Here is a 17,350-nt window from a genome sequence, read left to right as displayed (position 1 = left end):
CTGTCTATGCAAACAAGGCAGATCTCCGTTCTGACAAGAGAAAAATAATATAATTTATTCCCAGCTTTGCAGGGACACAAAATCTATCTCTTCCCCTAGTAAAGGCACCTCACACAGTATAGGCATGCAGTTAACCCTTTGAGCCCCCTGATGTTTAACCCCTTCCCAGCCAGTGTCATTAGTACAGTGACAGTGCATATTTTTAGCACTGATCACAAAAAGTGTCAGAATGTTCGCCACAGTATCGCAATCCTGCTAGAAGTCCCTGATCGCCGCCTCCATTACTAGTAAAAAAAAATAAAAGCAAATAAAAATACTCCATAGTATGTAGACACTATAACATTTGCGTAAACCAATCGATATACACTTATTGGGATTTTAAGTTTACCAAAAACATGTAGCAGAATACACGTTGGCCTAAATTTATGAAGAAACTTTATTTTTTATTTTTTTTATTGGATATGTATTATAGTAAAATGTGTGTGTGTGTGTGTGTGTGTATGTGTGTGTGTGTATATATATATATATATATATATATATATGTGTGTGTGTGTGTGTGTGTGTATATATATAATATGCGCTGTTTTTTTTTTTTTTTTATATCGCAAAAAATTGATGTGATCAAAAGAAAGCTCTATTTGTGGGAAAGACATTTATATAGGTTTTATTTGGTAATGGCATCGCACGACCGTGCAATTGTCAGTTAAAATAACGCAATGCCGTATTGCCAAAAAATACCTGTACATGAAGGGGGGGGGGGTAAATCTTCTGGTGGTCTCGTGGTTTTCAACCCCCAGAATTTTCATCGTTGCATAAAAGAAAGTAAAACGAATGACACTAATGGTAAGAAGCATGTTATTACAAGCTGTGCCTGTAGAGGGAGCTCCTCGCAGAACACTCTCCCTCCTTTCACGTCTCCTGGCCGCTCTTGCCTGGGACCCGCTCGCTCCCACAATCCCCCGGTGTTTCCGGGTCAGGTGTCGCGGCTGCGTTTGTTTTGGGTGATGAGCCCGGGGCACCTCGCTGCAGAGTATGGCCAATCTACCGCCCGGGGATCCTAAACTCGTGTCTCTGATCGTCAATCACCTCAAGAGCCAAGGACTGTTCGACCAGTTCCGCCGAGACTGTCTGGCTGATGTGGACACCAAGGTGAGGAGGGGGGCCTGTGTGTGAGACACCGGGAGGAGCGCTTCATGAGCCGGGCTGGGGGGCTCCGCATATCCTCCACGTGGAGCTTATATTGTGGGGAATAGTTCTCACCGAGAAATGGGGGAGGGGCACACATAATGTCTGTGTTGTGTGTACATACTTCATGACGTATCATTGAACCCCTCACAGCAACCTCATTATCTACTGTTATCAGGCAGCACATCAACCATGTATGTGGTGGGGGGGCCCTGTGTGCCTGTATGTGGTGGGGGCCCTGTATGTGGTGGTGGGGGGGCCCTGTATGTGGTGGGGGGGCCCTGTATGTGGTGGGGGGGCCCTGTGTGCCTGTATGTGGTGGGGGCCCCTGTGGCTGTAGACCAGAGGTAGACAACCTCGGCCCTCCAGCTGTGGTGAAACTACAAATCCCATCATGCCTCTGCCTCTAGGAGTCATGCCTGTGATTGTCAGGGTCTTGCAATGTCTCCTGGGACTTGTAGTTTCAGCACAGCTGGAGGGCCGAGGTTGTTTGCCCCCGATGGGGTGTTCCTGTGTGGTGGTTGACCCCTCTATGTGAGGCGGCCCCAGAGTGTGGGGTGACCCCTCTATGTGAGGCGGCCCCAGAGTGTGGGGTGACCCCTCTATGTGAGGCGGCCCCAGAGTGTGGGGTGACCCCTCTATGTGAGGCGGCCCCAGAGTGTGGGGTGGCCCTTGCATGTAGGGCGGCCCCAGAGTGTGGGGTGGCCCTTGCATGTAGACCAGGGGTATGCAACCTCGGTCCTCCAGCTGTGGTAAAACTACAAATCCCATCATGCCTCTGCCTCTGAGTTATTCCTGTGATTGTCAGGGTCTTGCATTGTCTAATGGGAATTGTAGTTTCACCACTGCTGGAGGGCCGAGGTTGCCTATCCCTGATGGGGTGTTCCTGTGTGTTGGGTGGCCCCTGAGTGTGGGGTAGCCCTTGCATGTAGGGTATCCCTGAGTGTGGGGTAGCCCTTGCATGTAGGGTATCCCTGAGTGTGGGGTAGCCCTTGCATGTAGGGTATGCCTGAGTGTGGGGTAGCCCTTGCATGTAGGGTATGCCTGAGTGTGGGGTAGCCCTTGCATGTAGGGTATGCCTGAGTGTGGGGTAGCCCTTGCATGTAGGGTATGCCTGAGTGTGGGGTAGCCCTTGCATGTAGGGTATGCCTGAGTGTGGGGTAGCCCTTGCATGTAGGGTATGCCTGAGTGTGGGGTAGCCCTTGCATGTAGGGTATGCCTGAGTGTGGGGTAGCCCTTGCATGTAGGGTATGCCTGAGTGTGCGGTGCCCCCTTTCTGTAGACCATGCCTGAGTGTGCGGTGCCCCCTTTCTGTAGACCATGGCCCTTGCATGTAGGGGGGTCCCTGCGTGTTGGGTGCCTTTGCATGTGAGCAGACCTGTGCATGTAGTGTCCCCTGCGTGTTGGGTGACCTGTGCATGTAGGCTGTCGCGGAATGGCCCCTGCATGTGGCATAGTTCAGAGCAGCCCCTGTGTGTGAGATGGAATGGATCTCTGTATGAGATGTAGGTTGACACTGGGTGGGGCATTATAAGACTAGTTAGTATTAAACAGAATTCTACTTTTAAAGTGCAACTTTAGGAAAAAATATAAAGTTGGTAAACAAGCAGGATTAATGCAGCTAATATGTCTCTTCTGCATTAAGTTGCTTTCTTTTCTGTGCGCCCCTGAACTGCACCCGCTCAGCTCATTGTACAATTTTGGCAATGTCAAGATGAATGAACTCCTAATCATGTGTGGGAGTGACACCATATCGGCCAATGAGAAGTGTCTGGCAATCTGTACCCAGAAGCCAGCTGCCTGAAGATAACAGCCACTGACATTCTGAAGGTAAGTATAGCTCCACTTTAAAGCGGAGCTCCACCAAGGAAAACTTTTTTAAAAATGCAGAAAAAAAATTAAAATAATTTTTTTTTTTATTATACATACCAGTGCCTGTTGCTAGGCAGATTGTCCTAATCTGCCACTTCCTGATCCGTGGTCCATCTTCATTCTTCTGTTCCTCGGCTGCCTCCTGTGGAATGGGGGAGCGGTGTCTTCTGGGACATTGTGGATGTCCCAGAAGACATCACCCATTCACGACGCGGCTCGCGCATGCGCACTAGGGAATCGGGCGGTGAAGCTGCAAGGCTTCACTTCCTGATTCCCTGACCGAGGATGGCGGCGGGGCAGCCTAGACCCGCGCGTTTGCTCGGCTTCGGCTACCGTCATCTCGGGCACCCTGGGCAGGTAAGTCTCCTTAGTAAAAGTCAGCAGCTACAGTGTTAGTAGCTGCTGACTTTTTTTTTTTTTTTTCACCGGACCTCCGCTTTAAGTCCTCTGATCGTCGGCTTCTTCTAGTGACCTGAATTCTGTATATTTTCTCATTGAGGTAATGGAGAACTATACTGTATTTTGGCCATTAGATGGAGCTGACGATGGTTGTAACTAATGTTACAGAAAATATGGGGATAGTTCTTCTAGGCTACATGAGCCTTTCATCCAATGAATGTTTTATAAATAGGCCCACGTGGTGTATGTGATCATGTGACTTGCTAGCTGTTCTGGAAATATTGTATAAGTGAAAGGTGGTGTTTGTAGGACATGCATGCTTGACTAATTGTCTGATCTAATCCAAGATGTGTTTCAGTATTAAACCAGATGAGTGTAGATTTCCCTAAATCCTCTTCTGGGACAGCAGCCTGAGAGATGATTGGCTCCTCCCTCTATAGAAAACGCAAGCCAATACAGTGAAAAGTCTCTTCCAACATCCCTTCCCCCGCCTCCTTCCATCCCTCAGTTTAAGTTGTGTTTCCCAACATCCAGGAGCAGCACATCATTTGTTGTTTATCCTGACCGGATGGTCGTTCAGTGGACTTGGTCTTGAGGCAGATCCATCTACTTCGTGTTGCCTTGGCCTTCTGCCTGGATCAGATGGTTCTTCTTTTTCTTTCCAAAATCGCGCCCCCCGATCGTTGTAGGGGCCTTATCCTCTGGTCAGTAAGCCCTGTCCTCCTCCACCTTTTTGCGGCCTATTTTGTGTTATGTGGCTGGCTCTGTGAAATCCTGAGGATTGCAGCCTAGTGAGCATGTGGCCAGTCCAGGTTTGAGCACAACTAGTAGTAATAAAGTAAATCTTTTGTTGGAAATGTGTCATTAAACTGCAACTTGTGTGGTACAGCGGACACATCCTGGAGCGTGTATATCCCATACCTTTTCCTATTGGTGACCAACTCCTGTGTCTCCCGCATCAAACTATTGCATTGTCGTGCCAACCATCACAGGAGCGGGTCATATGTCGGAGTTCTCCAGTTTTTTCATATCCTGGGGGGTCACTCAATCTATTTTTATAATCAATTAGTTGGCTTATTTTTTTGTTCGGGTAATAACTTTAAAAAGCGTGTGGTGTATAATTTAAAGTATAAATATGTAAAAAGGTACTACAGCGCTATTACTAAAACCATATAAAATACTAAAGATAAGCTGCAGACACGTGAGGTGCACAAAACCAAAGTGAATAAATAAGAAAATATTGTGTTGCGCTGATAATCAAGTAAAAAATTGCATACCATATACATAAATAAGAACCCCCTACACCTCAAATCAGGGAGGTATATGTGTAAAAGATAAACAAAAAACACTAAAAAACTATAATGTGAAAAAGTTCTAATAGAACCAGCAAAAATAGTTCATGGAAAAAACACAGTTCAGTACATAGGCTAATAGGAGACAGGTGTGAGATCCACAGTCCTCTGGTGTGCAGCTGTCATTATAGCAAAAAAACTAAAAAAAAATATATATAAAACCTTTTCCTTCTGGACTCCTCGATTAAACACAGGATATCAGCCGCTCATAAGGAGAAAAGAAAGATATATGGTGCAAATAACGTAATAAAATGGGAAATGAACCCTGCAATACAATGATTGCACTCACGGAACCTCGATGGTAAAAAGGCTCAACTGCAATCAGTCATTGAACGCCGCTCAGTGCTACGATCTCCTCAGAAGGACGGATTTGACCGTCGATCGCGTCACTCGGCTTCTCCCCCACGCGTATCGTCAATAGCCACTTGACTTATTCATTTAAAGTAGAGTTGCACCCAAAAATGGAACTTCCACTTTAAGTGACGGTGACCCCTGACATCCCACATTTGGCATGTCATGTTTTTGGGGTGGGGGGAGGGCGGATACCCTCTTTTTAGGGCTATCCAGATCCCACTACCTCCCGGTGCAGCTCGCGCATGTGTAGTACGTGCCCGGCTGTGAAGCCACAGTCGCGATGCCGGCACCGAGGAGAGGAGGGGTGTTCACCCGATCCGCCAGACGGATGGAAAAGTAGGTTTTTCCTCCGTCACACTTTGGCGGAGCGGGTCGGGTGTCACCGTTGACACCCGCGGCTCCATAGAGGAGCATGGAGCGCCCGTTCAGGTCCGCCAAAAAAACTGGCAGGCGGACCTGAACGGCCCACCCGTGTGAAAGAGCCCTTTACCGCTAATTCCCCAGTATGAAAGTAGCCATGCTGCTACCGTAACAATGTTATTCCTCTTCAAAGTAGCGACGAGTTATGCATTTAAGGACCGGAAGGATTTGCCCCCTTGGGCCTCATACACACGGTCTGATTGTTGTACGACCGAGTGTCTGATTTTTGTCAAAAGTACGTGTGCAGGATTTTGTCTCGCATACTAACTATCCGCAAATTGTCATTCGACAAACACAAACGTAGTGAGGTACTAATGAGGGTATAAAGAGGAAGTTAATTTCTCAAGTGCCATCCTTTGGGCCCCTTCTGCTAATTTTGTGTTGGTAGAAGTTTGGTAAAGGTTTGTTCGCGATTTTTCAGATCATACATAACAAATGACTTTTAAAATACGTTTGGCATAACTATATCAGTATCACCAGTAGGGGTGTAACGGATCAAAAAACTCACGGATCGGATCGATCCTCGGATCAGGAGTCACGGATCGGATCATTTTCAGATCAGCGCAAAAAAAAAAATGTGTGTGTGTAATATATATATATATATATATATATATATATATATATATAATCTATCACTCACACACACACACACACACACACACACACACACACACACACACACACACACACACACACACACACACACACACACACACACACACACACACACACACACACACACACACACACACACATTTCACGGGTGGATTAAAGAGGAAGCAGGTGAGGCTGTTTGGGACTTGTTAAAAGTACAATCTTGATGTTTTTACAGCTATATATATATATATATATAATTATATATATATATATATATATATATATATATATATATAATTATATATAGCTGTAAAAACATCAAGATTGTACTTTTAACAAGTCCCAAACAGCCTCACCTGCTTCCTCTTTAATCCACCCGTGAAATGTGCTCTCCCCCCCCCCTCCTCCTCTCACACTAGTGCTTCTCTGCTACTATTCCCTCTCCATGTCGGCTTGCCAGAGCCCAGTGCACAGCGTGACACGCCTCCGCGGGGAGGCGTGTCACGCTGGGCTCTGGCAAGCAGACTGGGTGGAGCAAGATCGCTCCGGAGCTAGGCCGAAGCCGGGGACTTTCCTAGGCCTAGGCTCCGGAGCGCTCCGCGGATCGCGGGGTGTGCCGATCCGAACGGGGTGGCCCGTTCGGATCACGGATCGGTGACGATCCGTTACACCCCTAATCACCAGCAAAGCAGCTTCATTATTATCCCATTAAAGAAGACGAGAATGTGCGCTGCACTTCTCATCAATTGCCACGTCACAAATGTTAATTCGAGATTACGAACGGTAGTTTACAAGGCCAAACTCTTCCCAGTCGTTTGTTGCTTCTGAGTATGCGTGTTTGTACTTTTGACTTTTGTGTGACGATTTCTGTACTGACCTCCCGAAAAATCAGATGTTGAGTTCACATCCGACAAATTTTATAGCCTCCACATCCAGCTTTTGTCTGAAAGTAATATTGGCTGTTGGAAAACACCGTACTAATAATCCGAAAATCTGCAGACAGCTCGTTTTACGAATTTTTCCTTCTGATTTTCACATCATGTGTACGAGGCCTTAATGACCGGGCCATTTTTGCGATATGGCACTGCGTCGAAAAATTTTAGTTTTTCCCCCACAAATAGTTTTGTTTTGGTGGTATTTGATTTTTTTTTTTTGCCCTAATAAACAAAAAGACTGACAAATTTGAGAATTTTTTTTTGCTATAATATAATACCCCTAAAAAAATATTAATGTAATAAACTATTTACTTCATCAGTTTAGACCGATATGTATTCTACATATTTTTGTATAAAAAATAATCGCACTAAGCGTATATTGATTGGCTTGTGCAAAAGTTTCAGCGTCTACAAAATGGGGGATAGATTTATGGATTTTTTTTTTTTACACCAGTAATGGCAGTGATCAGCAGGGGGTTTTTTTTGCGTGGGATTGCGGCGGACAGATGAAACACTTGACACTTTTTTGGGACCATTGACATTTATACTGCGATCAGAGCTAAAATAGAGTGAACAGAGCTAAAAATAGCCACTGATTACTGTATAAATGACACTGTCAGGGGAAGGGGTTAACACTAGGGGGAGATCAAGGGGTTAGGTGTTTCCTAGGGAGGTGTTTCTAACTGGTGGGGGGGCAGTGTAGTGACTGAAGGAGGAGGCAGATTGCTGTTCCTAATCACTGGGAACAGATCTCTCTCTCCTCCCCTGACAAAACGGGCATATGTCTGTTTACATTGACAGATCCCTGTTCTGTCTCTCTCAGGAGGGATCGCGGGTGGCCGGCAGACATCACGGCTACGCGCATTGGCACCGGTGTTGCACACTAGTGGTCTTAAACCGGTGGTGCAGTAAGTGGGCAGCCACAACCAGTCTCTTCCAGATTCATTAAAAAGTCAGTAGGGCGTTTGAACTTATCCAACTTAACCCTTTTAAGCCATCACATTTTTAAAAGGGCTCCAGTTGGTTTGCCCTGCAGCTGGAAACTAAGGGCCAGATTCACGTAGATCAGCGGATCTTTAGATCCGCTCGATCTACCTGATTTAAGATCCGCTCCCACAAGTTTGAGAGGCAAGTGGGTAATTCACAAACCACTTACCTCCAAACTTGCGGCGACGGATCGTAAATCCCCCAGCGGAATTCAAATTCCGCGGCTAGGGGGAGTGTACTATTTAAATCAGGCGCGTTCCCGCGCCGATTTAAATGAGCATGCGCCGTCAGCGGAATTTCCCGGCGTGCATTGCTCCCACTGACGTCGCTAGGACGTCGGTGGTTTCGACGCTTACGTAAACGACGTCCATTCGTATTCGAGAACGACTTACGCAAACAACGTTAAAAAATTTAAAATCGACGCGGGAACGACGGCTATACTTAACATTGGCTGCGCCTCATAGAAGCAGGGGTAAGTATACGCCGGGAAAGCCTCTACGAAAGCGTCGTAAGAACACTGCGTCGGGTCCGCGTACGTTCGTGAATTCGCGTATCTCGCTGATTTACATATTATTCAACGTAAATCAGCGGGAACGCCCCCGGCGCCATTTTCAAATTGAAAATAAGATCCGACAGTGTAACACTGTCGGATCGTAGCCATATCTATGCGTAACTGATTCTATGAATCAGGCGCATAGATAGGACCAGTTTAAGTCAGAGATACGACGGTGTATCAGGAGATACACCGTCGTATCTCTTTGTGAATCTGGCCCTATATGTAGTAGATGTAAATAATGGGAGGTGTTGAGGCGCTTACTAATTTAAAACCAATAATAAATAAATACGATCCAGTGTAACGAACAGAAAAAATATAAGGATATATAATCTAAATAAAATAAATAAATGTGAAAAAGCAATATTGTGCATCCAATAACATCATAAAGTGCGAATGTGCAATGTAATTAACAAATCTACTATCAATAACATTGACCAAATCTTCATACAATAGTGTGTAGGTGAAATATTCTCAAAAAATGCTCCTCGAAAAATAAAGTCCAATATCATGCAAAAAAAAAAATGGATGACACATTTCTGAGGTGTATAGTGACACAAGCAATCCACCGCAAACTGACAGGTGATCCACTCCAAGTGACCCCGTTCTCACAAGCCTCTCACCTCAGCTGGCTTAAATACAAGCCTCCCAATAATAGATGGCAGCAGCTCACAGTCACGGTCACCAGATAAACCACTGATCGATCACTTTGACTCCAAAAAGCTCACAGTGAGGATGCATAGCCCCCAGTGGAGAACATAAAGACCACAATAGGCTCCATAGTGCAGTATAATTAAACAAAGATAATTTATTCAAACATCGTATGCACTCAGGTAGAAAATGAACAGCATAAAGATAAACAAACTCCTCCGCTCTCGTCCATGAGCCGGGATGACGTCACCAACGGCTCTCCTCCTTCCCTTACGCGTTATGTGGCTGGTCACGCCACTTAATCATAGGGTATTAAATTGCTTTTAGTGTGTGAGCACTATTTTAGTTGTGGCAGCTGCTAGTGATTAGTTATCCCACGCATCAGATTCCTTATATATTAGGGCTGCTGCTTAAGTCATTTTATCTTTTTTTATCCCCCCCCCCCCCCCCAGTGTCATGCCATTCTCTGGCTAGTGTGTTTTGCGCATTAGTTTCCCCCACTATCCATAAATGTAGTAGATGTAGTCGTTTTATTGGCTCTTGTATAATTTACAATGGTTTAATATCCTCCTCTCTTCTTGCTTTTTATGTCCTGTAGCCTGCATACCAAAATTTGAGACAACGAGTTGACAATTTTGTATCTAACCACTTGGCAAATCACACCTGGAGCCCCCATCTGAACAAGAATCAGCTGAGGAATAATATCAGGCAACAGGTGCTCAAGTGAGTGGCGTCTTGTACAGAAAATGATCTATTCTGCATGTTTGTTTCATCTTGGAGTTCATTTACTTCCAGTATTTTGTATTTTCAGTGTACATTATAGGTTATCATTCATGTTCGCTGATGATCTGACTGCTGAATGATCTTTTCTTGCGTGCAGTAAGCCTGAGAGAACAGACCCTTCCCCATTTAAATAGGAAAATAAGATTTTTCCAGAAAAAAACAATGTCTCTCCTTTTTTAATAAGAGTTCTTGCTGTCCAAGCAATTAAAGAGCTTACAGTTATTGAACCTTTACCAGAAGTAGAGAGACTCCCCTCAATGTTGACAAGCAATCAGGGCTGTGGAGTCGGTAGATAAATGCTCCGACTCCTCAGTTTTATGTACTTCCGACTCTCCGACTCCTCTGTATTAATATGCAAATGTATTTTATGCATTCCTTGAGGGAAAGAAACGCAACCTACCACAGGACTACTGGCTGGGAAGCCAACAGTCTACTGTATTGCACAGTTTAAGCAAAAGACAAACACAATGAAAACAATCAAGTGGCTGGATAGTAGCAGCAGGCATAAACATCAGGAACAGGATCTTTACCAGTTCAAAAATACAAACCACATTATTTGGTTGTTTTAGAACAAAAACAAAGCTTATCTATAATGATGTGATGGAGCTAGGAGTGAGTGAAGAACTTATATAGCGCAGCACATGCGAATTAAATCGCCTCTGGGCGCTCGTTGTTCCTGTCTCTTTTGATATCAAAAGAGATGAGTTTTGATCTTTCTAAAGGTCAAGTGATTCTCCTCCAACCGAATGCTGGTTGGTAAAGCATTCCATAGTCCATGGTTCATGTTTTCAGCTGCTCGCTGAGAGGCTGATCCGGCTGCCAGCCAGGCATGTGAGCGCTCTTACCCGAGCCCGGACCAGCTCTGTGGCTTCAGCCCGCTGTCTGCTGAAAACTGTCACAGGAGTGCAGAACGAACTGCACTGCTGTGATCCATAGAAGTATAGCCAAACAAGCTTTGCCTGTATGGGCGTAAAATGAAGGATGGATGGCCGCACTCCAAACCAAACAGGTTGTCTTTATTTAAACGAACAGCAAAACATACCAGATCACAGCAACAGAAACAGGAGGATAACCGACGTTTCGCACTGACTTAGTGCTTATTCATACCAGATCACAGCCATGAATAAGCACTAAGTCAGTGCGAAACGTCGGTTATCCTCCTGTTTCTGTTGCTGTGATCTGGTATGTTTTGCTGTTCGTTTAAATAAAGACAACCTGTTTGGTTTGGAGTGCGGCCATCCATCCTTCATTTTACGCCCATGCTTGCCTAGTGCACTGCCAGCACCCTTGGAATCCTACACCTGTGTATGACCCTATAGCAGACCCACCTTGAGCGGTGATTTTCCTTCTTCTAAAGCTTTGCCTGTACATCTCCTTTTTAAAGCAATAAAAGGGACACTGTGGGATGTCTCTTGTGCTGGTGTGTTCTCATTTATCAGGAATATTTCTTGTTGAAAAATAGTTCAGGCAGATACAAACCGTTCAGCATAGTAAATAGGGGGACATGAGTATAGACCACCTTGACAATATGCAGAATCTCTAATGAAATGGCTATCTCACAAAAGGCTTGAAAGTATTTTAATCAAGATAAAAAAAGTCCATTAAGCCCTGGTTCACATTGATGCTACTTTGAAATCGCTTCACTTGAAGTAGCGCGATTTCGGCAATGCATTTGGATATTTGCCTTTATTCTCTCTGCATCAAGGATTAGGGATCTTGAGAGAAGTACTAAAACGAAGTGCAGTGATTTATTTTATTTTTCAGTGCTCTGTTGGCCCATCCCACCAGCTATGATCTGTCTTCATTGCATAGAGAAGGGCAGACATACTGGTAACATCACTTGGTCTAAAATGGGGTCAAGTAAATGTATTGTAACAAATTCCTTCATCAACACAAACGAATTAAAAGGAGAAATCCTTGGCTGGGACATTCCGTATGACCCACATGTCCCTTTTTTAAAGCAATCGGCTTTTGTCAAAAGCAGGGATGGCCATCACTGACTGAAATATGGCTGGTCCTTGCTCAAGTAGACAAATTACGAACAGTGTATGGAAAAATTATAATCTGTTGTGACCATGACGTCTTCAACCTGTTTTTACCATGGGGATGTAGATTTTGTAGCCACCTGCCGCCATTTTTTGAACATGCGCGTAGGGGCAGTAAATGTAATGACATTCCTACTGACAAATGTTGGCGTAAGTCAGTTTAAATATTTACTCCTTTTTATTGTCGGTGAAAAACAAATCTTGCCTTCACCCCAGTGAATAGCAATATGAAAGCAGTGTTAGTAAAAATTCTGGCCAATGTGCATATACAAACGCACTGCACTGTAATGGATAAACCTGAAAAATATGAAAGCTTGTGCTACACAGGAACCAGTGCTAAAGTGTCCTTTAATCCAAATAAGCACTTTAACAAATGTCCCAATCCTTTAGGTGCGCCACCCTAAAATGTAGTCATCCCCACCCCCACTTTAGCCGGTACATGCGCACCTTCCAAGATGGACCTTGTAATGTGATAAAATGTGTGCAACTGACGGGTCTCAGCGCTCCATCCATTGTTATGTTGGTCATAATCTTAAAACTTTTGCAAGATTTTTACCATCATTTTTCTTCTCCAGGTCTGGAATGCTTGAAGCCGGTATTGACCGCATTATATCCCAAGTGGTGGATCCAAAGATAAACCACACATTTAGACCTCAAGTGGAAAAAGTTGTACAAGATTTTCTGGCTACACTACATAACAAGGAGGATGCCAGTGCAAATCATGAGCAGACCGAAGAGAAGTTTGAATCATCGGTTTCCAACACTGGTACTTTTATCTTTCATTTTTTTACAGGCAAAGTTCACCTTTACATAAACACAGAAGGTTTTTACCTTTTTAATGCAAGTTTTTATTTTTTACATTTTATCGTTTTTTACAATTTAAACTTTTCAATGTTTGTTACAATTCCTTTATTTGTTTTGCCCTGTTGGAGGCTGGCTTTGGTGAGATATCAGGGGTCTCAACAGACCCCTGATATCTCCTCCCTTTTGTGACAGGGAAAGGGACTGAGGACAGATTCCCCAGTCCCTTTCTCTGCAACTTCAGCTGCACTGAAGATGTATGGAGAGATAGCGGCTGCTCTCCATTCATAAACCGAAGCATCGTAAATACAGTTTACGATGCTCAGTGACAGTTATGAATGAACAGTCAGCCGAAGAAGCTGGTAAATGCCAGATTTTCAGACTCGTACTTCGTCCATCCTGACAGATCGAGCACATAGTGGGACCGAGGAAAAATATGGGGGACAGTTGGCACTGGGGGGAGTTAGAATCAGCGATCCTGTATATAGAATCAGCGATCACCCTGTATACGTTTCAATAAAGCAGCTGACCTCTGCGGGGGAGAGGAGATGCAGCTGTCGGCTACTTTATTGAAATGTTTACAGGGAGATCGGTGATTGCATCTCTCTCTTCCCCCACCCCCAGCGCCAATTGTTCCTGACTGTCCAGCTTATCGGATTAAGCATCAGAGCATTTGCAGCACCGGTACTAGTATCGGTACAACCCTAGCAATTATAATGGTAATCTGGGTGGCCTAGACTTACATGAGGTATTTTATGTATAATCTTTGTTTTTTCATTTTCAAGATTTATAAACATAGTACAGAAAGAGAAAAGGTATACAATCGGTGTCGCGTTCCATTATAAATTTAATGATCGATTTTATAGTGTTACTAAACCTAGTTTACACAGGACAAAGAAATGTAAATCTGAACTGCTAAATACCTTTTCTCATCAGCAGTATATAGCAGTCTTGTGACCTCTATCAGTGGTCTGGTTAAAGCTTGTAGGAGTTTTCATTCTCCCCTGACTGTCCTATGGGGCTGTAGGACCCCTAACCCTCTGGACAGTGTTGACTGGCCCTGTGCTAATCGCATCACCCTTCCAAGGGGAAAAAAAACTCTAGCAGTACACGCCAAACTGAGCATGTGCAGAGTTACTCTAAATCCTTTGTCTTTTTGGGGACAGTGGAAGAAAGGATCAAACTGCCTCTTTACACAATGCAGAGGATTAACCCCTTAGGTTCCTCAGTGAGTATAACCAGCATGCTTTACTGCATATACAGACTGATTTTACAGTTGTGGGTTTGGTAACACTTTAATTTCATAAGAGTGCAAATTAGGAGTGATGCACACTGGGCACATGACCTGGAGTAATGGCATATTGTCACAGCCATAAATTTGTGTCGGGTAGATTAATATAATGAAAGATCTCTTGTCTCATGTATCCTCTTTTAGGCTTGAGTAGGACACCATGGCCCATCTGTAATAGGCTGCAAGTTTAAGGGGTTTTACCTCTTTGAAAGGGGGGTGCTTATTTAACCCTTTCATGACCGGAGGTCATTGTTTGTAAAAGTGTTGCCAACTTGGAAGGTCCAAAGGCTATAAGAATAGTTTTAAATGCATATCCAGTTTTGAGTTTCAGTTGTTATATGCATGGAAGTATTGTGACAAATCTGATTCTTTGTTTTTTTCCCAAAAGGTTCCATCTCTGCAGTTGGGCCTAGCACGAGTGTAGCAAATGATGCCATGTCTATTTTGGAAGCCATAAGTTCCCTAAATCAAGAGGCTACAGCGGCCCGGGCCCTAACAGAAAATGCAAATCATAAAAACACAGAAAAGGTCTCCAGAAGACTTACACTGCAGAATGTAGATGCGTCGCTGGAGAAAGACCGCCCTCCAGAAGAGACTCAGGACAACGAAAAACCTGTCCCTGAAGTTCCCAGTGACAGTGTTGAGCAGGTTGTTAAGCCGGAAGATACAACTGACATGTTACCACCAGTGGAAGAAAATAAAAATGTAGTCGGTGAAATCATTGGCTCTTCTCAAAGCAAAGACATTGTTAATGATATTGATGAGCAACGACCTAAAGCAGCTGAGAAGGCAGAGAAAAAAAATGAGGTCATTGAAAAAGTTGAAAAGAAGGAAGAGAAAAAAGAAACCAAGACAGAGAAGAAGAATGAACATGTAAGAAAGACTGATGAGGCCACAAGGCAGAAGGAGGAAAAACCTGTGAAGGAAAAAGAGGGTGATGCAGAATCTGTAAAATACATCATTGAAAAGAGCATCAGTAAGCAGAAGCCTATTGAGCCTGTGAAAGAAGGTATGTGTCTGTAGTTCACACTCCTTTCAGGAGTTTATTGTGAAGATGGCTCAGCTAAGAAAAGAAAAGCGTGTTAAAAAAACCATCCAATATAAGCTTACTTGTAAAAAAGTGAATGCTGGGTATCTTTCCACAATGTCCTGGATTCTCTGCAAGCTTTGGAGTATCTCCTCTGTGGTTAACTTTCAATTTTTTACTACAGGTATTAAGGTACCTTGGTGCCTGCAGCCGGGGTTCATTCACACCCCAATGCATGCATTACCGCTTGCACGTTGTGGCGCATTTTGGTTTTTAAGCATTGGTGTACATTTTGCATGAATTGCATTTAATTGTTTGCCGCGCGTGAATTTGAACGCGTTGCATTGCACTATGCTAAAAAAGTGCGTGTTTTGGGGTTTTTTAAACACTGGGCAAAAGCAATGCACTAGTTTGAACTGCATTCATTATGAGTCCTTATTTTAGTTGCCATGCATTAGGAATGCACTCGCAAACATACCTCAACGCATCTGGCGTGAATGAACTTTTGGTGATTCCTGTACTGAATGCTTCTCCTGAGACTCCTCTCAGTACCTCCTGTAGTACAGAAGGCAGGCTCTGTGAATTGTGACACAGCAGTGCCTATTCACAGGGAATAGTGAATATGTGTCACAATATTAATGTCAAAGTAAATGTGGGGGGATCTTCACAAACTAAGTTTACAAACTTCATGACATTCAGAAAAATATGAGTAGTCTACAAATAAAATTCAATGAGCAGTGAATATTTCAATTTTATATTCTGACTATAGATGCACATTAATTCCACTAAACTGTTTGTGCAGATGTTGGTATGTTTAAAAAAAGAAAAAGGAAAATTCCTTGGCTTTATAGGCCATCCTCTTTAACAGCTTCCCGCCCGGTCTATAGCAGAATGACATCCTCAAAGGGCCGCTCCTGTGTGCCCCTGGCGGTCCCTCGGACACGCCACATCGATCTTGGTAAGAAGCCTATGATGTAGGCTCTTTACCATGTGATCAGCTGTGTTCATTCACAGCTGATCCGTGTAAATGGACAATACCGGTTATCTGCTCTCCCCTCCTCACATGGACCATGTGTGAGGGGAGCCAATAAGTGGCTTTCCTCACAGGGGTGATGTGCCAATTACTGCTGCCGCCTCATTGCAGCCCATCCACGCACATCGGTAAAGGAGAACAATTACTTATGTACAACATTTTATGACAGACGCTAAGAAACTTGTGTTTTTGCCTTTTTTTTTTTTTTTTTTATTTATTTAGCAAAAAATGTAAAAGCCAGTGGTGATTAAATACCACCAAAAGAATGCTCTATCTGTCTCAAATTATAAAAAGGTTTGGGTACAGTGTTGCATGTCTGCGCAATTATCATTCAAAGTGTGACAGCGTTAAAAATGTAAACTTTGCTGTCCCAGGGTGTGCAGACTGTGGGTCAGAGTATATACGCTCCTTCGCAATCTTTTTAACACCACTCTCAAGAGGGATCCATTTGAGGCACTTCTTTGGAAACCAATTACGGAACTCCTGCGCCCGGAACGCCAGTTGGCATTGCATATTTTTACTGCAACTAAATTGACCATAGCTAGGGCTTGGAAATCCCCAGCCCTTAGTTTCGATGCTGTTAAAAACTGTGTGAACGACATCATGATAAATGAGAAGCTTATCAGATACTCATGATAAATTTCTCAGAATCTGGCAACCTTGGGTGGATCATGACCGCTCTTCGCGATTTGACCCATCACTTCTTTCCCTTTAGTACGTCTCGGCTCCCCCCACCCCATGGACTCTTTTTCCCTCCCCCTTTTTTGTTTTTGTTCTCTTTTCTTTTTTTTTTTTTCCTTTCTCCCCCCTTTTTCTTCCTTCCTTTCTATTTCTCATCCTAGTTTCTCTTACTTCTTTCTTCTTTGGTCTATCTTCTATACCTTTACATTTTTTTTTCTCTGCCCCACAGGCTTAGTCCTGTTGGGAATGGAAAATTGTTCTGCTGCTCTCTAGGGAAACATTTTTCTTTATTTTTCTTCAGCTATTATCAGTTGATATTTAATTTTGTATGCACACATATATGTATGTGTGTATGTATATATGTATATGTATGTATGTGTGTGT

The 17,350-nt window shown here is 43.8% G+C and overlaps 1 protein-coding gene across 4 annotated transcripts in view; it reads left to right on the top strand.

The window, feature by feature from the left end:
- The first annotated feature begins 960 nt into the window (after positions 1-960).
- The window catches only part of BOD1L1 (biorientation of chromosomes in cell division 1 like 1), a 65,650-nt gene continuing 49,260 nt past the window's right edge, over positions 961-17,350 (top strand). For 3 of the 4 annotated variants that reach the window (XM_040335437.1, XM_040335436.1, XM_040335435.1), the window contains exons 1-4: positions 961-1,149; positions 9,904-10,028; positions 12,709-12,899; positions 14,614-15,234. In XM_040335437.1, the coding sequence (XP_040191371.1) occupies positions 1,033-1,149; positions 9,904-10,028; positions 12,709-12,899; positions 14,614-15,234 (1,054 nt within the window). In that variant the 5' untranslated portion in view covers positions 961-1,032. The remainder of the gene's footprint in view (positions 1,150-9,903; positions 10,029-12,708; positions 12,900-14,613; positions 15,235-17,350) is intronic. The other variant, XM_040335438.1, reaches the window with a different exon arrangement.

Source organism: Rana temporaria, chromosome 1 (assembly GCF_905171775.1).
Source record: "Rana temporaria chromosome 1, aRanTem1.1, whole genome shotgun sequence".
Classification (NCBI taxonomy): Eukaryota; Metazoa; Chordata; class Amphibia; order Anura; family Ranidae; genus Rana; species Rana temporaria.
This window is presented reverse-complemented; position numbering and strand designations above follow the sequence as displayed.